This window comes from Chinchilla lanigera, unplaced genomic scaffold, assembly GCF_000276665.1.
Source record: "Chinchilla lanigera isolate Chin_1 unplaced genomic scaffold, ChiLan1.0 scaffold00033, whole genome shotgun sequence".
NCBI lineage: Eukaryota > Metazoa > Chordata > Mammalia > Rodentia > Chinchillidae > Chinchilla > Chinchilla lanigera.
Genome location: NW_004955434.1, coordinates 8450396 through 8473861, shown reverse-complemented (window position 1 = coordinate 8473861; position 23466 = coordinate 8450396). Strand labels below are relative to the sequence as shown.

Here is a 23466-nt window from a genome sequence, read left to right as displayed (position 1 = left end):
CACTTCAGGGTACTGCAACCATGGCAGTTCAGAGCTTGTCATTCCTGATAGACATACTCGCAATCTATATATCCATTAACATGATTATGACTTGAAGAGACAATCATATTCTTACTGAAAAGGTTTTTTTGGGGGATGGAATTTATTGATATTTAATGAAGCATGAGGTTTCTAAATGAACCATGAAAGCAATAGCTAAACTAATTAACTGCACATAAAAGCTCCCAGAATACATGTGTGATGTGGGCTGTGTGCTTATCAATTGTGCCTGGTTACACTGACACCTTGAATAACATGCTCCTCATACATGCTTTATGGAAGCAACAGTAAATCCTCCTCTAGTGCATGCACTAAAGGAGGAAATAACCATTTAGATTTCCTGCAAATGTGGATGGAATATTTAAGTCAAGCACTGCAGGGTTTATAGGTTATAATTTAGCAGAGTTAAGACTAGTAATAACAATGCATTATTTCCAAACTCTTGATTTAAGCCTCTATGTATGCTGTTTCATTGAATGATAAATCATTCCCTGCTTCTAAAAATATGCATCTTCTACCTTCTCTTCTCTTCTCTTCTGCCACAAGGAGAGAGATCAAGGATGCTAAATAACAAAAGATGAACATTTTATTGTGAGACAGAGATTCATGTGGGATGTTTTCCACTGCGTACAAAAACACGCCTTGTTGAGAGCTCTGAGAATGTAAAAGAGCAAGCAAAACCCAGTGCTGCCCTGGTGCTAAGCTGCACCTATTTGGAGGCAGATGACTTTTTGTTAGGATTAGAGCTGCCAACCTTGAGTTTTATCACTGGCCATTTTGTTTTTTAGCCAGTGTCTCCCAGGTCAGCCTGTGTGTCAGCCATAGGTGCCTTTTCGTTCCATTCCCACAGAGCCTCGCTCTCAAAGGGAACTTACGATCCTTTGTGTACCATCTGAAAATGAGGCTCACACACTAATAAAGGAGTCTGACAAATCATTAAGATCTGTAGTAATAGTATGTACTAGCGGTAGAGGGGCAAACATTGTAATAAACATTTGAGCAATGCTTCTTAAATTTGAGTGTACATCAGAAGCTCCCAGAGGGCCTGTGAAAGTGCTAGCAGTAGGCCCTACTTTCGGAGTTCACGATTCAGTAAACCTGGGGTGGGGCCTGAAGATTTACACTTCCAACAGTTCCCCTGGAGCTGCTGATGCTGTTACAATATAGAGGCAGTAGACTACGAGAACCACTATAGGATGGTGTGACACTGGGGTTGGAGTGGGCATTTTTCAAGGATACCTTATGGGGAAGCGAAGGATAGGTAAGGATGTGGTTTGTCTCAGATACTTCCTAGACTCCTACCCATACAGTTTTCTTCCTTAAAAGATGTTTCTTTTATTTTTGTAAGACATACACAATTTCTTATCAGATAAGGGCATAAAATTTATTCATACATAGATATAATGACTGTTGACCATAAAGGGGTACCCTTAACAAGGAAGTGGGGATTTTTAATGGGGTGAAATCAAAGTGATGAAATGTCAGAGAATATGTTGAAGATACTCATCAGTAGGTAGAAGGATATGAAATTCAGGCCCTGACTTGCCATTGAAGCCAAGTATTCTACTTGTCCACGCAGAAACTGTGCTCCAGTAACCTCCCAAGTGAGCTCACTTTGCTTTCACATTCTCTCTCTAGTCCTAGCAGCTACCATACTTGTTACACAGTAGACACCTTTAAGTGTGTACTGAATCAAAACTCACTAAAGCTTGTGCGATTCATTGCTTCTCTCTCCTCTGGCCCATGAAGGAGAGTATAAAGTTAACTGAAAAGAATGATGTTCTGTGGGTTGCAGGACCCCCTCCCCCACCAGGACTACACCTGTTTTTGAGGTTTAATATTCTACTTAGTAAGAGACAGTTAAGGTGAAAGGAATAGAGAAATTTGTGTTGGGAAGGGCTAGGAGAAGATCAAAGGGCGAGGAGATCCAAGGAAGGAAAGACCTTTTCATGCAAAAGTTGGGGAGGGTTTGTTTTACTGTATGGGAGAGTGGGAAAGAGAAGGAAGGCTTCAGGATGGGTGTGTGGTCTCAGTTGTCAACCAAGAGGAATGGGAGAGAGAGAGAGAACACAAGCAGTGGTGTTTTTCATCTGTTGCTGGAGTGTTCTACTCCATCTGAAACTGGAATGAGTGGTTCTGGGATTTATTTGGATTGTGGAGGATTAAACTTGTCAATAGATTCAAAATAATATAGTCTTAATGTGAATAATGGACCCTTCATATCAGCATCACCTGTGAACCTGTTAGAAAGGAGAATCTTCAGTCCCCACCTCATTCTGGAATCAGAAACTTAAGCGAGGCCCTGTGGTCTGTGTTTTAATAAGTTCTCTAGCACACTGAAGTTTGAGAATCAGGGGACAAGGAATTTCTGTATTTATGGTTCTCTGTCTGAAGGAGCAGTAGAGGCTGTACCTGATCAGGAACATCTGAAATTCAGGAAGCCTCTTGGTGAAGATGGCTGGTGTTGACTAACATCTTATGTGTGAGTTTGAGTTTTTCCTAAATATTTCATGATTTTAAAAGTCCATCTTTTGAGCTCCGCAGAGAAAACAAATAGGTTGAATACTGAAAGAGGAAAAAGAACAGCTTATAAGGTGATCACACTGAGCAACTGCTATGTCCTGGGTGGGTTATGAACCCGGGAAAGTGACTTGGTTGCAGGCCTGATGGGTTGATAGGGGTCAGTGGTCCCAGGTGCATCCCTGAACATGCTTATTCTTTTGCCTTTCTCCTTGCTTTTTTTAATCTTTTGGCAGTCACCCAGTAACATGCAGCCTTTTAGTCTTTATCTCTTTTTTAATAGCATTTCTTTCTCCCGAGTTTAAAAATCGTTTATATGTGTATTGCAGAAAAATTTTTGGATGTTAAAAAAACAATAAAATAAAATGATCTTAGTGGCCATATGGAGGTATCAGTTATTAACATTTTAGAAAATAAACATGTTTGTGTGTCTTGTGAGTTTTTTCTTAAGCTCAGGGTTCTCATTCTCCACGTTGAGTTATGATCTTCCCTGTGCAGTTCAGTAGTATTTGAAAAGTTGATTTATATATAGAAGAAGTTTTCTTATATGGAGACAGTATATGATGATTTATCAGGTTTTCTCTTTAAAAAATCAAAACTATATTATCATAAGTATCACAAAACTATATTATCACAATAATGACATAAGCCTCTGAATATTTACTTAGGGTAGAATGGGTCAAATGAAGATTCAAAATACTCTTAACTGTGCTGAGAAGTTGCCACCCAAAAAGTTTATTTCACAAATTACATTCTCAACTCAATCTGCTGGCAGAATTTTTGAGTGTCTATTTTTGTCTTGTCTACTGGATTCTTCTCTTATGAGCAGTTTATGTCCTTTGTTTCTTCCTGCATAAGGATGCTTGTCTTTAGTGCTGATTTATAAGGCCTCTTTATCTATTAAGTAGTTAGCCCTCCTATGTAGAATGCTGGTTTACTTCCTAGTCTTCTTTCTGCTGTTTTATTTTGTTCTTGTTAAGTCTATTTGTAGTCATAGCTGCCTATTTTTACTTCTTGCATCCTAGAATGAAATAAAAATCCAAGTCTATTTTCTTTTAGGTTTTTCTATTTTATTTTTCATATTTAGCTCTTTGTTTCATTGGAATTTTTTGTGATACTTTATTGCTGATTGTGTTTTCCTGTGATGACTGGAATAATAGCACCCACTCCATGTGCTCTTGAAGTGTGACTTTGCCACTTCCCTGTCAGGAGGTAAAGCCGATTTCCCTACGGCCCTGAATTTGGGTGGGTGCTGAGTCCACTTGGCTTGTAGTACATGGCAGAGGGGATGTGGTCTGAAAACCCCGTCTTTCTGCCTCTTGGAAGCTGGCTACCATGCCATGTGTCGGTGTTCTTGTTCATCGCCCCCACTGACAGGCACCATCAGTTCGTGGCACGGGAGTGGGCCATCTCTCATGTCCATCCAGTACACCCTTAGGTGACTGCAGCCTTAGCTGGCCTCTGGGAGCAGCGCATAAGACCTCCAGGGAGATGGTCCCTGCTGAACCCAGTCTACCCCCAGAACCACAAAAGAGAATACATTACTGTTTTAAATGTCTAGCTGTGGAGTGGTTTATTAGGTAGTATTAATCAGAACATATATAATATGAAAAAGAACTTAGCTTTCATCTTTCCCCCAAACTATAATAAACATCTGCTCCACTTCTACTTAGTGATCTCCTTTCTCAGGCTCATTGGTAATGTCGTCTTGTGCTAATTTTTATTACATATACTGGGTCATGATCTTACGCTTCTGTTCTGTTTCTGTGTTCAGTCTAACTGGTCTTCTTTCTGTGTTTCACAAGTTTTACTTCATAGTTTTGTAATGTGTTTGTTTTCTTTTTCAAAGCCTTTCTGATTTGTGTTAGTACTTTATTCTTGCAGGTAAACTTTAGAATCCCATTGCCAAGGTGGTGAGTAAGGAAAGGCCCATTAGGACTTGGGATCAAGTTAATGGCTTGCTTGAGTGGTGTTTTCTGGAGACACTGCCAGTGTCTGGATGGAGTTTGCTTTTGCCTGTCACAGCTGGGGCTGCTGTTGGGTAGAAGCTAGAGATGCTGCTCAACCTCCGATAATACACAGAGCACTGCTGACAACAGAATCGTGAAGCACAAAGTATCAATAATGTCCAGGCAGAGAAAATACATTAAGCCTAGGAAATAGTTTATAACAATAAACATACTTGCTGTATTTATTTTCTCTTCCAAGATCATGTGTATATCTCTATTTACTTATGTCTTTAGGGAAAATGTAGTTCTACATCTTTACATTATACACCATATATAGGATTTTTAAATTACAATATTTTCTATTGTATTTTGAAACTCATAATTGATAGTATGTGAGGCCTATTGCTTTTGTTGTATTTCTGTTTGTCACCATAATTTTCTTTTCTAATAATTTTTACCATATCCTATTGAATTTTATAGGTAGGATTTCTGAAAATTAACTTGGTAAAAAGAGTAAACTCAATGTTTATTCAGAAAATGTTTAAACTGGAAAGTACTTGAGAGATTATTTAACCCTTTGTCATTTTCGTAATAATAAGAATAAAATAATGTCATTTTAGAATTAACTCCAAAGGAATTAATTAACTTCCTAGCTGAGAATGGAAAGAAAACAAAAACAGCTTTTGGATAATGGTAAAAGTTCTCATAATTTACAGAAAAATGTAAAACTTGATGGTATTTAAAGCTTTTGGCATGTTTTAGAGTTGGGAATGACTTTAGATATTTCTTTTCCACCCACCCCCGCTTCCACATTGTCTGCAATAATCCTGGAAATCCCACCTCGAATTCTTGTAGGGACAAGAACTTGATTCTGCACAGCGTTCCCAGCCACTTCTGATTTCTAGAAGGTTCTTCTTTTGGCTGAGCTCTATTCTGCTTTCCTGAAGAACGCCCATCCTTTATGGTTGAATGGCCTGTAATACATGGAGGAAGCAGTTTTCCCCAGCTGCTTAAGTGACAGCAAGTAGACGTTTGAATGACAGTGGGGAAAAAATTGTCTTTCTTGCTGGTTAACTGCGTAAGCGATGAGGTTGAGAGGGTTTGAGGTTCTTTTTTTTATAAATACAAAACCTGTATGAACTTGGCTTCTGTATTATTGAATAGCATTGTACTTAAATGGGTTTGATGTTTTCTAGTTCTTACATTGAGCAGCTGGTGGATAAGAGTTTGGCCAGGAAGGGTTGAGGGTCTTACCCTCAGATGTCCCTCTTTCTGTCACCTTCCAAGTGTCCTCCTTCCCGTGGGGCCTTCAGCCAGGGCTGCCTCCCGCAGTGGAGGGTATGAGCAGATTTAACTAGGAACAGCTGCTTCTTGTGCGTCATTACCAGGCCAGGTCCCTGTGCCACGGGGGCTCTAGCCAAGCTCATCGACATAAAGGAGAATCCTTTCATTATTTCAGACTCCTGAAGGCAGAAATTTTTCTTTAGAACAAAGACAAAGAAAGTAAGGACACAATGCAAAGGAGTTCCCTTGGTCCATAACTGCTAATGGGGAGACAATTGTTCTATAATTCTTATTATGCCAGGAAATACTAGCCTTATGGCCTTACTCACTGCTTGTAAGCTTGGCTTGAGAGGGGAATCTTTCAGAAACCATGCTGTCCAGTTCGATAGGCTTAAATGAGACTTTTTCTCCTTTTAGTCATAAGGTGCTTACTTTTCCTCAGCAGCCTGAGCAGCGGTTCCTCAATACATTTACATTTAGCAGATAAACAAGCAGGCAGCAGTTCTATTGAAACCTGACGTTCAAGGACATATGAGCAAACTCAAACCAAGCCTCTTTTGTAGAATGTTGAGGTTAAACAGTCTCATTTCTCTCTTCTGAAAATTCATACATTTTTATCTGATCGTCTAGGCTGCAAGACAAAAGGAAGAGAGAAATCACTTTGGGGGAGTTGTCAGATTTCGTTTGTAGACTGAAATGGAATTGATCTTTAGGCACAATTGTCCATTCTTGTCTCTGGTAATCTCTTTTGTGCTCACCCTTTTCTTCTTCCAGCTCTCTATCTCTTTGTGATCGCTCCTGTCCCAAACCCGTTGCTCAGTACAGGGATTATACCCGTAGCCATCTTTACTGTTTTGATGGAGAGAGACATGTTTAATTGGCTCAGCTGTATTTGCACCAGGAACCATCATTTAAAACTAGTAACCCTACTAGTTTTTTTTTTACTAGTTAAAACTAGTAACCCTACTAGTAAGTACTGGTAAAATAGTAGGACTTAGTGAAAAGAGGGTTTAGCTGAGTGCCCAGGTATTTAATTTTTGTGCAAGTACTGGTTCTGCCACTAACTAGTTATGTGACTGGGGACAATCTCTGCTTCTCTGTACATTTGTGTTTTATTGTCTGTAAAATAAGGAGGTGGACCCAGGATTTCTGATACCGCTTCGTGGCATACAAATCTTTGAACGCACAGCACGCAGGAGCAGTGATACATCTGTTTCTTCTGAGGGAAGACTCTGAAATTGCTTTATCATCCATTCTGATTTAAAGATTGTCTTCTAAGTGATGAAAGGTGAAAGATTTTCATATGTGATCAACAAGTGGGGAGAAGAGTGAACATCTCTTGATCACTGATCAGGCATGAGCCAGGCAGGTGCTATGGAGTTCATCAGAGGATCTCACCAAATTGGTTGAAGTGCTGTAGCCAAAAACCCAGCCACATAGCCACGAACCAAATGTGGCACTCCCAACTGTCCTGGTCTAGACTGCTGCCATGCATCCAGTTTTCTTCTCCTTATACTTTTGTGTGTGTGTGGTGGGGGTGGTGGTTACTGGGGTTGAACCCAGAGCCTTGGCATTGAGATACATTATTATTATTATCGTCATCATCATTATCATTTTAATTTTGAGACAAGGCCTTGCTAAGTCACAGAGTTGCGTAGGCTGGGCAGGAACTTGTGACCTTCCTGTCTCTGCCTCCCAGAGTATTGGGAGTCCTGGGCACGCTTCTTACACTTTTATCGGATACTAAAAACAGGGAGCAGCTGCTTGCCTGTGGACAGCTGGCGGTTCTCTGCTTTTAGGACTGTGCAGTTTTGTGAGATGAAAGTTTGGGCTGCTGAGGCAGAATTTTGGGCTGTACGTACAGTGTTCTTAAGGTAGGCTGATTTCTAGTAGAAAGGGGCCACTGTGAAAGGTCACGTTTGGAGCTGAGGGTGGTAGCACGCATCTGTAGTCTCAGCACTCTAGGGGGATGAGGCAAGAGGATGGGAAATTTGAGTTTAGCCTGGGCAGCTTTGTGACTTAGCAAGACCTTGTCTCTGAATGAATGGATGAATGAATGAATAAGTAGATAGATAGATAGATAGATAGATGAAAGTTTGGGCTGCTGAGGCAGAATTTTGGGCTGTATGCATGGGGTGAATCTCTGTGTAAAGGCCTTGAGTTCGATCCTCAGTATTGAAAAAACAAAAAAGTCAGGGTGGCATAGGAAGCTGTCCTTTCATGGTACTTTCTGGTTTTTATTGTAGTTGTATATTGCCTAAGTGTCTTTGTGCTCCTGAATGTGCCGCACTTCCTTACATCCCTGTGTCCAGATGAATATGCACTCAAGACTGTTGAATAAATAGTAGGTTAGTAAATCTCTTTATAGTAAGATTTATGTGAATACTTTCATGTCTTATTCCTAAATATCACTGCCGTCACCAGCAGTGTCGTCATCTCCTCCTCCTCAGTATGCCAACAGCTTTTTAATTTATTTTATCAGATTTCATTTTGTGCTATGATTTGATTGTCTTGACCTTTTTCACCTGTTGAATAAATGAACAAATAAATTTGTTTTTTGTTTGTTTGTTTGGGGTTTTACTTGTTGTCTTTTTGAGGCAGGGTCTCGCTATGCAGTTCAGGTTGACCTTGAGCTCACTCTGTAGCACAGGCTGGTCTTGAACTCTCAGTGATCCTCCTGCCTCCGCCTCATGAGTGCTGGGATTACAGACGTGTGCCACCACGCCTGGCTTGAACAAATAAATTTAATGTCATGCACCAAAACTCCTGAATGTAAGAAATGTTATATAATAGACATTTAATCACTATTCTAAATATTAGGCTAGTGTCATTTACTTGTATTTGTGTCCCTGACATCACTGAAGGTAACTATATGGGGTAAACTCAGACATCACTCCTGACTATTGCTTATATGTGGGAGCCAAGATGTTGGAAGTTGTGAGTATTCGTTCCATTTGGAGAAGAGGTTGAATTTCCAATCCTGTGCCTTCTCCATTGGTTAAGGCATATGAGCTCATGGGCATCTGCATGTAGCTTTTCAGTTGGACTACTACTCCACTCTGAAACCTCACTCTCAGCAAGTTACGGTTTTCTGAACCTAATGTTTCCTCCCCTCTGAAATAAGGTGGTGATATTCAGGGTTGCTGTGTGAGCTAAGCGGGGTAGTCAGAGTGTTGAGCCATGGATCCTCCCCGGTACCAAATGAGCCTTCCATTGATGGCAGTTTTCTTCTTATTTTTTAATGTGTAGATGAATCATTGTTATAATTTTTTTAGCAGCAGTTATAATAGTTTAACTTCTTAGTGAGGAAATATGATCACATTGTCACATGTCCATTGCTAGGTAACCTTTACCTTCTTTGAACAGCTATAGAAAAGAGCGGAGGAGGCTTGTTATGCTCCCGTTTCCATGGAAGGCTTCACGGAAAAGGTGGTATGTTAAACAGTTTGGAAAGTGCCGTGTGGCTAGGGAGGAGCTGTGTGGTCACTGGGGCATGGAGTGTGCCTGATGTCAAGCAAGCATAGAGAAGGATTTAGGAATGGCCAGCTCTCCTACTATGCCTCCCCACCCGCTGCTTATAAGTAAACTACTTTTAAAAAATTTGTTATCCCTACTTCAAATAAAATCCTGTTCTCCTTTTAGCCTTTCTCCCATATACCTGGGGAAAGAGGTGCTGTTTGTACTAAAACGTGCTGCAGGTGTGGTGTGGGCATTACCACTGTCCATGGATACTAGTGAATGTCTGCCCTCTACAGGAAACCGTGGTCTGGGACTCTACAGGTGAGGATTGGGGAGTGAAGGCAGGTAAGGTACAGTCCCTAACTTCAAGGACCTGCCATTAACGGGGGAAGGTAATGATATACAAGGACAAAAGGTAGCTGTGATCAACAGCACAAAAGATGTACAGACAATATTACCTACGAGTTTGGAGGAAGGATAAGGCATTTTGAACTTGATGTAGGAGGCAGGACTCTGAGAGGTGCGGAATTTCCAGGAAGAGGTGACATTTGAGCTGATCTTTGTCAATGGGAGTGTGGAGGGTGTAGGGGTGGAGGTCAGGGATTCTGGCTGCCGAGATGGAGGACCTGTGAAGGGACTGGTGGTGGAATGAAACCTCCTGTGAGTGCAGCAAGGAAACTGGTGCTGCCAGATCTCATCCAGAATCAGCAATAATTAGTAAGAGTTTTCCTGAAGCTATTTTAGCTACAGTAAGAAAAAGGGGGGAGGGTTTAGGAGCCTAAGCATTCCCAGCCTTCAAGTTAAATGTTAACTCCTTTGTGTAGTTAACGACTAAACTCCTTTCTGTGCAGAAGAAAAAGGGAGAGGGAAAAAACTTAAGGCAGTGGGAACCACCCCACTTTAAAGATAAACAGAAAAACAAAACAAAACAAAAGCCCAACCTTGGTCTGAAAACCAACTCTGTTTGTTTATGTGACCTCTTTTTTTTCAGGGTAATACAGTACATATATAGCTATTATAGAACTGTGAGCAAACCTGAACAGACCGGACATGTACCTTTGTGAATTCCCTGGGTGTCTTCTGCAGGGTTTGCAGAGAGTTAGCTATTTTCGAACACATTCCTAGTTTAGCCATTAGAAAATTACGGGTTTTATTTGTATAAACTCAGCAGCTAAAATAGCTGCTTCCAGAAAGGTGGGTGAGCTCATCGGCGTCTGCTCTGACCCAGGCGAGTTAATGACCTACCCAGTATTGTCCCCACTGGCCAGCACTGGCTGACTTCACCAGCAGTTCCTCCTGAAGGGAGACATTGCTTCTTAGGCTGCATTTGTTTAGAGGCTGTCCTCTTCCTGCACACCAGCTGTTGCTGAGTGTCTTAGAAGTCCCTGAAAGTTCCTGTTGCCTGTACTTTGTGAAACCACCGAGCAGGTAGCCCTGGAAATGTATACAAAATATTCCGCACAGCTGTCTGAGGCCCCCAGTGAAGAGCAAGACATAAACACCTCTATACCCACATGTGTACCAAGGCAGAACTGCATGTAGAAGCTCCACCGTGTAAGGACTTCTAGCTTCCCACACTTTGAAGTTTTGGAGCCAAGCAGCCTGGGACTGTGAATCAATTGAAGCACATGGGGCTTTTGCTGATGAGTCTGATAATATCTCATAAAAAATAGTGGTAATGTATAGAATGAAGGAAAGGGACTGGAATGAGGAATTTGTATTTGGTATAAAAAATTAAAATACAGCGTGATGTTGGGCTTTCAGGACTTCTTAGGGTATTACCTACATGATGTACGTTTTGGTGAAGGAATGAATGGCCAAAGGAGATTCACTGTAATGGGCTTAACATTTTAAACATGAGATGCTAGGGCAGGGTGTCTGGAGAATGAGAGACAAGTGACGAGATGCTTTTAAGTTGGTATGAGAGTGAACACATTCGATTTTGAAGATGCTGTCAGGCAGATAAACGAGGAAAGAAAAGCAGTACAGTTTTAGAAAGAAATGGAATGCTGCTTGGAATGAGTACCAAGTAAAATCCTTGGCATCCCTGTATCAAAACATCACGTAGTGTTCCATAAATTTGTAGGACTAGTATGTGTTAGGCAAAGTCTTCATACGTTGGTTCTGACCTATACTACATGAGGAGCTCATCTGTATCTTTCTCTTCTGCTGTTTATGGAGATGATTGTTTAATCTTTATTATTAGGCTAGTTAGAGACGGAAGAAACTACATGTCTAAGTAAGAGAATAGGTATTTGAGGTGAGCTTTCTGCAGGGTTTTGTCCTTACTGGAGACAAATCTCACTGTGAAGTGCATTGTAGCTCTAGTTGTAATTTAGAAATTCGCTTGTCTGATTCAGGTGACTCTGAGAAGACTTTTGTTCTTTTCAGTCTTATGTATTTGTGAACGCATTCTTGGGAAGATTGCTGTTGGGTAGTGTTGCATGTCAGAGATGAGGGAAGTTTAGTTATTAACCCCAAACAGAGGGTAAAGAGGGGCAATAGGCAGCCTGTGGAATGAGGAAAGGGCCCGGTTGAAACATGTCCAAAAGGTATTTTTGTTGTTTATACTTGTTAATTATTAATATTAATTATTGATGAAAAACGGTTTTGAGTTACATGCCACACATTGTTTGGGAATAAATTATCACATTTCTTATCTTGAACCAGAGGAGATATTGAATTCTCAAATAATCCATATTTATTAATTTAGCAAATATCCCCCCTTCTTTCAACATTGAAGACAAAAATCCATGAATTACTAAAACATAGTTTATGAAAGTGCGCTTTTCCCTAAACTTTTGGGACTTTTTGTTTTTGTATTATTTTATTTTTGAAACAAGGTCTTACTTTACAGTTCAGCCTGGTCTTGGACTCACCATGTATCCCAGGCTAACCTCAAACTCATGGAGATCCTCCTGTCCCACTGTAGCTTTTGAAACTTCTGATATTAAATAAATACGTGAAGAAATGAATTCTATCAAGTTGGGCCAATAATTAAAAATACCTTCAGAACACAGTACTTCTCTTTCATGTAAGAGACAGAGATAACATAGAAGGTTTTATAAGTTAAAGTTGCTAAGTTAGTTAATGAGTCTGGTGCCACGTCTCCATTGTCTACACCTTTTCAGGTAAGCACTCTGTGGTCACCTTAGTTTCCTGGAATGAAGTTTTTGTAAGTTTCCATATGTTGGGCTGGGTGCTGTGGTGCCTGCATACCTGTAATCCCAGCATTCTGGGAGGCTGAAGCAGAAGGATTCCAAGTTCCAGTCCTGTTTGGGTAATTTAGTAAGATCCAGTCTCAAAGTAAATTTAAAAGGACAAAGATATAGCTCAGTGCAAAGAAAATCCTGAGTTAGATCTCCATTGCTGGAAAAAAATTGCGTATCTTGTAATTTGTCATGTAGATTAAATAAAGTATGTTCAGTCTATTTTGCTTAAGTTCTGATGAGCATGTTCTTAAAACACGAATTGAACATTACACTGGTTGATGCTGGGGAGGATTGGGAGGTTGAGGATAAGATTGGAAGTCTCTGGCATATTGGAAATTAGTGTGACTTGGAAACTGTCCTGAAAATCAGACTGTTTTACGGGCATTACGAACTGTTGAAGTATTAGATACATTTTAGCTTCATTCTTAAAAATGTGTGTTAGATTTCTCACGGAATTTACTCATTTTTACTTTATATTGTGTCTTTCCATCATCAGTGGGCTGTACTACCATAGTATACAAAGTATTTAAGTCACAGCACTGGCAAGCCAAGAGTGTTTGGTTATAGAAAATAATATACACAGTGGAACCGCCCCTGGGATTAGGTTTTCATTTGCCGGGGTGGCCTCCTGTAACCTGTATTGGTGTATTTTCCCAGCAGGCTTAAAAACCTTACCTGAGGTAGGAGTAGCGGGCTGATCCTAGATCAGTTTGTTCTGTCATCTGAAAGCCTTGCCCTCTGACCTCATCTGTAGCTGGCTGTTTGATCTATGAGCAGTTGGTTCCCTGCTTTTCAGCGCCCCTGTCTTAAGATCACAGGTCTAGGAAGATCCAGCTTATATTTAGGAAGGTTACGGTCAGGTAAACGTTGCTATTCCTACGCACCCTTCATTTTGAGAAGGAAGCTCTGCAGTTACGAAAGATGAAAAGACGCTGCCATTTTCAAGGGAGCTGCCAGGTCTTGGTTTCTCCAGAGAGGATTCCTGGTGAAGACAGTTAGGAAGAACAAGTGACTCTTGTAAATGAACAACGTGTTCTTGCTTAAATATTTTCCAGAACAATTCTAAAGAAACATAATACAGGTAAGTCTTGTTATGTTCTCATTAAGAGTTATATTTATGAGATGCGAAAATAGGTTTAGAAGCATAGGAGAGGAAAAGCTCTTTATACCAGTGGCTTATGTTTTGTATGTCATGAATTCTAACCATTTATAAAATTATCTGCTTTCTTGACCCGACTCAGGGTTGATTTTTTTTTTTCTCTCTTTTTCCATCTAGAGACCTTTGAATTATTTTTATTCATAAGTGAAAAATGTATTACAGCTTTATTTCCTTTTATTAATAGTTCCTTCTTGCCCTTAACCACATCTCTGACTTTTTGGCATGTGGAGTCCAATGAGCTCATGCTTAATCATGTATAAACAACCATCTAATTATATGGTTTTGAATTTTCGTTTGACCGACTAAACAGAAATGACACAGAAATGGGAAACCTGACAAACGCCCTGTCTTCAGATACCTGGCCTTTCTCTCCCTCACTCTATCTTCGTGCGTTTAGTAAAATGCACGTTTATAACTTATCAAAAAATCAGTCTGCACTTGCCAGGTTTCTGAGGTAAAATTGTTCTTTTCAAGGCTACATGTCAAAAAACAAGTCAGTCGGGCTGAATTCTACTTACTCTTTTCACATTTCTTTCAGGCTCTATTCTTTCCTCCTCTGGGTTGAGGTGTTACTAGCATTCCCCATGTAGCTGGTGTCATATGACAGAACAACATTCAGAGAACGAGGTTTCTCAATCTTTGTCCCCTTGCCTTTTGGCCGGAGGAACAATAACAACTATCTCAGTCTCCCTTCCTCCGCACCCTCCTTTAAGCCCCTCTGACACATTTTTGAAAGAAGATAGTGGGAACATTTTTTGCAAACAAAGGTGCTCCCTGTGTTTAAATTGGAAGGAAGAACTTGTCCGTTCCCTTTGCTTTTTCACTGGCTGGATCCTAGAATTCTGAATAGAATTTTTTCTGGACATTTAGATGTTTTTCACAATGGACAACTTAATTTCTTGAGCGAAGAAGGTAAAAGAAGAGAAGATACCATAGAACAACAGATGCTGCATGACTTGTATGCGGAATCTCAAATCGGGGCAGCCATAGAAACAGAGAGTGGAGTGCTGATTGGTTGCCTGGAGGTGTAGGGTGGAGAAAATAAGGAGGTGTTGGCCGAAGAATACAAGATTTCCTTCATGTGAGATGAATAAATTCTGGAGATCTAGTGTACAGCATGGTGGCTAGAGTTAACAGTATTGTACTGTAGACTTGAAAAAAATATTCTTTTTTAGTTCTGGGGATGAGGCTTGGGGCCTTTGCACTGAGTGACACTGGTGGACCTTAAAAAAATTTTTTTTTTGAGACAGTCTTTTTAAAATGTTAAATTGCCTGCACTTGAACTTGCAGTCCTCCTGCTTCGGCCTCCCAGAGTGCTGGATTATAGACAAACATGTACCACCACATCTGGCTATAGACTTAAATTTATTTTGAGGGTGTATGTTAAGTTCTAAGCATGCATGTTCACATGCAGGTACACACAAGCACACAAAAGTAACAGGTGATGGATATACTAACTAGCCTAGTTGTGGCGATCACACTACATATGTAAAAATAAATGTATACATATTAAATTTACACACTGCATACTTTAAATTTAGAGACAGTGTATCTGCCAATTACACTCCAGTACAACTGGGGTGGGGGGAGAAAAGCTACTTTGTATTTCATTATGATTTTGTGGATATTTTACAAGATGAGTATTTCAGAGAGTAGGTTAGGCTACAGGTATAAGAACTAGGACAGGGAAGCAATTTCTTTCCTTATGAATACTTTAGATTTAAAACATGATTTGATTTCTCAACATTTTTCTGAGACATGCATATCTGTAAACATTAAACACTTAGACGGTTTAGCAAAGAGACTCCATTTTGAGAACTTAAGAGTTTGGCCTTGCTGAAATTGCTGTTTAACAGTCTTCTGTATTGAAAATATTTTGGCAGTAGCCTCATAACTTTTTGTACAAGCTATAAGGAGGTAATTGAGATTTATTGTGACATTTTATTCCAAAACTATGGATTTCTTTCAAGGTTCATGTTCCTCTCATAGTGCAAGAAGATCAAAGTGATATTATTTGCCTGTAGTTGTAGTTGTTATTTTTATTTTGTTACGTAATGCTTAGGATAGAAGGGAACAAATCCGGGCAGCTTATACGTTGGTTCACCTGGAGCAGTGCGCTGAGGAGGTATTCCAGAACTAAACTGAAGAGGCCACCAAGGCCTCTTCTTAATTGACCCTTTGAGAGTAGCAGAAGAATTTTATTTCTCTCCTTCTCATTTACTTTGACAGTGATAGGGCTTTAAATTGCTCATGATGTGTTATTTTTTCCCTTCCAAGAATTTGTGTATTATTCAGGAAAGAAGCTTTCATCCTTGTATTGAAAAACTTCAACCAAGCCTTCAACCTTGTGCTTAAACCTTTCAACCAAGCCATCTTTCTTGCCACAAGACACAATAGCTGATATCCTGAACCTAAAGGAAAAGTGTAATGCGGCTCAGTTTCAGGGGGATTCAGTGCATGGTCAGCTGGCTCTAAGTGGGAACACCACGGCAGAAGTGGATGTTGGAGCAAAACTACCAGTTCACGGTGGCTGTGACCATACATAATACCCAAAAGCGTGCCTCTGTGACCCACCCAGAATACCCGAGAGTGTGCTTCACCAGAACCCCAGGTGGATCCCAAAGCCGGTCAGATTGACACTCCACCCTAATCAACTGTCTGATTAGCAGTCAGCTTTTTATTTATACTGATTCTCAGCTTTAGTATTCAAATTTAGCTAAGTAACTAATGCTGCTTTTATGTAAGGAAGTATTATTTCAGGGAGAACATAACCATAACTCAGAATTTAAACTTTTTTTTATACCAACATCAGTATGTATAGGGTTTCTTTTGTGTTTTAATGAGAGAGAATCTGAACTGAAAGTGAGGCTCTTCCCTATTGTTTGACCTCACTTGAGATATTATTAAGAGCTGCTGCTGGTACAGTGGCTGAGTTAACATCCAAAGGTTACAGAGGTAAAACGGTCCTAATCACTTTAATAATAAGTCAGGTTCTAGTCATGTGTGCAGAGATGCTTAGATTACTCTAGTTCTTTTTAAATTCAAAAAATAGCATTAAATAAAGGAACAGAAGAAACTTGAATTATGTAGGTCCCAGCCAGATTGCTTGTGCATTGAGATTTATGATGTTAGAATTTTGTTTTTATATTTTGGCAGTTTGATTAAAATTATACCATTTTATACAATGACAAGTTGCTTCAGCCAAAAGGTGGATATTTCAGGCTTCATGTCTCTGCAATTTTAAATGAATCTGTAATGGATACAACTTATTCCACCAACTCATACATACAAGAAATAGTTCTTTGAATTATTTACTCTAAATCAAAACACATCAAACTCTAAGACCGATGCTGATTAGTGGGGAATTTAATATCAATCCTTTTGCGGGGACACCCTCACACCTTGCCAGATAGAACAGTAATCCAGAGCTGTTGTCTCAGACAGAACATTCCAGTAATTTTTCTGGTTCTTTGCCCACCAGGCTGCTGCTGATCACCCTATATGGTCTCTGGTGTGTGCTCCTCTGTGCATTGCTTGGGAACGCAGGAAGCTTTGGTGGAACTGGAACCCCAGGAACGAAGTTCTAGGCTTTGTACATTGGTCAGGCAGCAGTACTGTCCACCTGCACTCACTTTCCCGGGAGCCATCTCATTAGGGCCCATTACACTGCTCCTCTTCCACTCATCTTTCTCTCCACTTCCCCGCTCTTCCGCTAGGGGTGCTCTCCTCTTTCAGAAAGTTCTGCAAGCCTCTGATTTATTGGCATAATTTCACTGAATTTGCACTTCTATATAGGACTAAGAGGACAAATTCAAACAATGTATACTTTTGTCTCTTTTATAAGAGACAGTGGAGCACGCAGTACAGTCACTGGAGGTTTCTTATCGTGTACCTCAGCTGCTGAGCGGGCTTCATAGCAGAGTTAAGATCTGCAGCCCAGAGGCGTGGAAGGTGTCTGGGTGATGAGACAGATGAGCAGCCCTGGGGAACTTCTTGAGGGGAAGGAGGGAATTTACTGTTTCTTAGAAGTGTGAGTGACTTAATTGTTAATGAAAAATCATGTAATTTCTAAAACCATTTGCTTTGCTCGGAAGCTGCTGCTTCTGGACATACCATCTGGTCTTGCAAGCCCATGCGAAATGTGGAACAGAAAACACTTTAATGATAGTGTACGTATCTCTTTGGAAAGCTCAAAGGAATTACTGTTTGTGGGAAAATAAAGGTAGCATAGCAGCTTTAATGGTGACTTATGTAAAATTCTTAGATACTAAGAATTTCTATCTAATATGAAGGATTGGCTGGGAGTTTGCTTTTGAACCAGCACTTAGATACTTTAAAAAGTTCCATTAATTTATATTAAGTTCGGCTATACTCCTTTCACACTGAGAGTGTGTGTGTGTGTGTGTGTGTGTGTGCTTGTGCTCATGCGCGCACAGTAGAAGGGAGCATGTGGAAGAGGGAGAAAGTGCGAACAAATATTCCGAGCTGTTCCTAATTCAGAGAAAAGAGCACAGCAGCAGTTGTGTCCACTAGAAACGCCATCATTGTTGCATATCATGACTCACAGGCACTTCACGGGGAATTTCTTAACCTCATTTGTGACACCAAACTGCCCTGGCTTTATTAATTGTCCTAAAAGGGTACATTCTTGATCTATTTTCTTGCTATATATTTGTTGAGCACTCACTATCTGACAGCGGGTCTTAGTCATGGTTCCATAGGCAGAACAGGCCTTACCCATGGGTAACTTTATCCCTTCTCTTCTGTCCTTTGTTTTTGGTTGTCTTTAAGGGAAGTAGCAACTTAGGAGATACATGAATTTGATTTGTGGAAGAAGACTTGGAATTTAGTACTTCTTAAAGGCACTTCAACAGCCCTCGCATTTGCTTCTTACTAAGTAGAAAGGGACAAGGGGACCAAGTATACACACTAGGGAAATGTACAAGGGAACTAGGAAGGGGAAAGGGGAAGGGGAGGGGAAATAAGAGGTATAAAGATATGCCGTGTATAGGAACGTAATAACCCTAACCAACAAAAATATTATAGGCCGTAATTGGTGCTAATACAAATAGTATCAGCAGGTTCAGAAAGGTGATTAGGGAATCAGAGGGGGAGGGGGAAGGGAGGAGGAGGAGGATGGAAGGGGATAAGCAAACAAAATAGAAGCTGTAATATGTACATGTAACCACGCCCCAAGATGATTGTAAATTGCATGAATTACAAACACATACTAATAAACAAGAAAAGAAAATGGATGAGCTGGAGTTGGCCTGTCCTCTCTGATTGTGCCCACCCAGCCCTCAGGCGGAGATCATAGCAGCATCTTCCTAGTTTGGTTTCTGCCTGCAGTCTTTGCTTTGCTTCCAGATGTGCTGAAAATAGACTCTTCTCTTCATAGTCCCATCACATCACACTCAGGCCTGAAAACCTTCCATAGCTCTTCGGGAGTGTTTGGCCATGGAGATTATGTGTGATCTCACAGCACTTCAGAAAGACCGTGAATACCCAAACCTTAGGAGTACTTCCTTGTGTGCTGGACACTATGGTGAGCACTTCTCATGCATGGATTCATTTAGTACTTCAGACAGCATTGTAAAAGTAGGAATGATCATCACCCAGTTTTCCAAAGAAGCAGACCTTAAATTTCCAAAGAGGCACAGGGAGTTTAAGGAACTTGCCCAAGGTCACACAGCTGGTTAGTGAAACTGTTCCAGGCCCTGGCGTCTCCATTGCTTGCTCCTTCTCCCAAGCTGCTTCCACAATACTTTCTCAGCACATCCTCTCCTCCACCGTGGCCAGCTTCCTCTTCAGATTGCCCTCTCCTCTAGCCACAAAAAGACTCAGTTCAAGCCTCACCTTTTCCACTAAACCTTCTCAATCTTACGCAGATCTTTTTCTCATTGGAGCCCTTTTCATACTCAGCATTAAGCCACTCATTTAAGATGGAGTGTTTCCCAAATGTTTTCTGTGTTAGTTCAAACATCGTTTCATTTGTTGGAAGCCCTCTGACTGGACACTAGTCATGTGGTGCAGCACAAGACCACGCCCACACCCCGTAAGGGTGACCTGGTCATGGTCTTTGGGAAACGGAGGCGATTTTCTCCCATTAGCGGAAGCTCTGTCCTTCCCTTCCTTTCATTCCAGTACTCATGTGGTCCTCTTTCTCTAAAATACAGTAACTGCGCCTTCGCCTGTGTCCACAGGTTAGTCCACTGGATAGGCCTTAGGTAGGCACTTTGAATTACACTGCAAGGAGGAACTGTCTGACTCACCTGTGCACCACACGTCCCGGAATGTGTTCTGCAGCACAGAGCAGGAGCGCGCTAAGTGGATATCTGATCCGTGAGCAGTAAATGACTCACTTGTGCTTGTACTGGTATTTCAGTTTTTCAGAGTAAGGTCTGTGTATTTAACAAATGTATCACTCTCTTCCCTTGAGGTAGTTAGAAAATGTGTTAAGGGAAAATCAGTGAAATGTGCTTACATTTTCTTTTCGGTTTTCTGGGCTAATTGTAGGTGATCTTTACTTAACACTCTTGCTATCCTAAGAGTCTCTGTGGAGCAGAGCAGCTCTCAGTTAACTTGGCAAATCATTACAAGAGAGAACAGAAGGGTCAGCCTCAGCACTCTCTACTAATTAGTTGATAATTGATGTACAATAGCTGACTGATGGGACTTCAGGATATAAACCCTAGCAGTATTGTATATTTCCATCTTTGAGGTGGCTTAAAGCGGTGTAATCGTAATAAAACTTGTTGCCAGGAATGCCCAGTGACGGGAGCAAGACCAAGGCTTCCTATACCAAAATCTAGGCCAGTGAGTGGTATAGAAAGGCATTTGGTAGTTTTTAATCTCTTAGGGAGTAAATGGAGCTCCCTTTAATGCAAGGATAAGATGAAATGAGTAAAGCTGATGATTCTGTACTTTGTGGAAAATGTTCCTGAGTGGCGGTGAAGGCTGGAAGAGTGTTGGTGTGAAAGTTTCATTCTTGTGGGATGAACGTGGGAGACTCAAGGTGAACTCCTGATAGCAAGATGGTGGGAGGATGCCTGATTCATGGTAATCTCCCTGGATTTGTATTTGTTTTATTTATTGGCTTAGTTTGGAATGGAGTCAGAAGATAGACTTTATATGCTGCCTGTTACTTTTAAAATTGATCTCTTAAATATTTATCAATGAATTTAAAAACTTTCAGTTTTATTAATTTCCCACTCTGAGTCTCCTGCACTGTGTGTCTGCCTGCTGCTTCATGCGCTCCTCTAGTCTTTCCCTGCATCGCTACCAGGTCAATCGTGGATGAACTGTGCTTTGAATGAACTGCATGGTTACCTACAGTGTGGGGCTGTAGGTGTGTAGGAGCTCTCGAGGTACTGGTGTCATCCAGTTGTGAGTTTGGATTGGAGCCTGGGAATTTGCTTTTATGAAAAATTCCCCGTACAGCTAGGTTCGTAGCCATTGGTCCATCTTTTAAATCAGGTTGTGTTAGCATTCTGTTACTATAGCAAAATACTTGACACAATAACTTAAAAGGAATGATCAAGCTAAATAACGAATATTCAGATTTTTAACATTTATTATGGTAAAAGGCACACTGCCGCTAGTCCCCCTCCAAATATTGCCTCTCGCTTCTAACACGTTTATTCCATTGTCCTTACCACTTTCTGAAGAAATTCTGGAAGTTCTCTTTCATGAGTGCCTTTACAAGGTGTGGCCAAAACTATGGTGAATGCTGTTTCTGAGTGCTATCCAGTAGAATGTCAAGCTCATAAGAACATTGTGGTGTGTCCTCATCCACCTTATTCACCAGGTTTGACATCATGTGACTTCTGGCCCTACCGCAAAGTCAAAATGACCATCACAGCCAAACATTTTGAACTGATTCAGGACACTGAGGCAGCCATAACAGCATAACTAAAGACACTCTTGAGAAAGAACTTACAGAACTGCTTCAGAAAGTGGTCAGAATGATGGGGTAAGCGTGTTCAAAGTGAGAGAGTGGGGGTATTTTGAGGGGGATTAATAGCAACATGTCTTTTACTGTAATACACTGAAATTTGTAGATATTAACCCAATTTTTGATCATACCATATATAAAAACAGAAGTTTTGTTTTGGCTTATGACTTCAGAAGTTACAGTTCATTATTTGTTGCTCCTATTGCTTTTGGCCTGCAGCAAAGAAGAACATTACAGCAGACAGTACCTGGTGTAAAGCCAGGGAAGGTAAAAAGAAACAAGGGAGCTAGGTGTGGTGGGACATGCCTGTAAACCCAGCGTTCTTGGAGCCTGAGGCAGGAGGATCAGAAGTTTGAGGCCAGGCTGGGCAACTTAGTGACTCAACAATGCACTGTCTCAAAATTAAAAGTGAAAAAGGGGCTGGGGATATAGCTCAGTGTGAAGGCCCTGGGTTTAGTCTCCACTAACACACACACACACACACACACACACACACACACACACACACACACACTCACACTTAGGGAGGAAGAGAGAGAAGGAAAAAGATGAGGAAGGGGAAGGGAAACAGAAGGAGAAGAGAGATTTGGTTCTGAAAGTTCTTTTAGAGGGGTCAGCTCCAGTGACCGAAGGCCAAACACTGACCACTCCCGCACAGCGTTTCTCTTCTCTCCCAGTAGCACCAAGCTGGAGACCAAGCCTCGGACACATGGATCTTTAGGGGACACTGCAGACCGAAGCTGTAGCACAGGTCCTTTTGCCTACCTGAGCCAAGTCTCTGAGCTCTGAATCCTCACTTTCTCTTGGTCAGAGCTGGCTTCTGCAGGCAGTGCGGCAACTCTTCATTCCCCGGGACACAGTGTGCCTTTTCTACCGTGTAGCCACCTACTATATCCTTTTAAATGTTTTTTTTTTTTTTTTCTTTTGGTGGTACCGGGGATTGAACTCATGACCTTGCGCTTGCCAGGCAGGCGCTTATGCCACTGAGCTATATTCCCAGCCCTTACTATATCCTTTTAATTCATGTGCTTATTCATGTCTTAGCTTATTGGTTTTTAAAGTGTGTTTGCTGCAATGCCAGTCTTAGGTGAGTCCTAGGGAAAAAAAAACCCTTCCCAATTGTGTTTTGCATACTGTTTGTTCCCCTGGAAGATTTATTATATGCATCTGCAGTTTTTAAAGGCTGTTAGAAACCTGTAATAAAAAGATGTGTTTAACTGTTAGAGTTTTTCTAAGTCATTTGACTGTTGACTTTCCATGAACTTTCCTTGTTTATCATTTAAAACCTTTGGACATCCTGAAGAACTTGGGGAGATAGCTCTGGGGTTAATATTGTTTTTCACTGAGTTATCTGTTACATAGTGATCATCCTCCTTGTCTGAACTTCTGACTCTATGATTTAGCCTCGTGCTTAACGCTGTACTATTCAGTCATATTGTCTTAATTTTCCTAAGTCTGTCTTACTGTTTAGGAACTGGAAGTTCCATGAAAGCAAGATCCTGTATCCAGCATTCCTTATCTGTCCATGGCTTTTGTGCAGCTTTGAGCATTTGTAACATTGGACAAATTGAACATAGGAGGAGTGATTGCATTTAGATTCTCACCCTTTGGTATTCTAGCCGTCTAACCATGCCTTACTACATTTCACAGATGTGTGGTGCACACTCACATGTATTCATTGCATTGTCACTGCTGAGATACAGCCTTGTAAATTGGACAAAACTACACAACAAACCTAGCATGTTTGGTATGTAAAAGTTTCTTATTTCTAGTTCTAGGGAGGGAGAACGAGTGACAGCTGGGATGAGTGACCCAATAGCCTTTTGACCAGTTTTTGCATGGGGCTGAGAGAGAAGCCTGCCTTGCCTGTTGCTCTATTTGGTGAAACTA

At 40.9% G+C, this 23466-nt stretch overlaps 1 protein-coding gene across 12 annotated transcripts in view; it reads left to right on the top strand.

The window, feature by feature from the left end:
- Positions 1-23466, top strand: part of Glis3 (GLIS family zinc finger 3) — a 440925-nt gene that overhangs the window by 108028 nt on the left and 309431 nt on the right. The window contains exons 1-2 of one of the 12 annotated variants that reach the window (XM_013516324.1): positions 13443-13544; positions 23227-23323. The exons of 8 other annotated variants lie outside the window; for them this stretch is intronic. In XM_013516324.1, coding sequence (XP_013371778.1) covers positions 23227-23323 — 97 coding nt within the window. In that variant the 5' untranslated portion in view covers positions 13443-13544. Of the gene's footprint in view, positions 1-9508; positions 9573-13442; positions 13545-23113; positions 23324-23466 lie in introns of those variants that run through there. 3 more of the 12 variants (XM_013516326.1, XM_005388632.2, XM_013516323.1) reach the window with 3 other exon arrangements.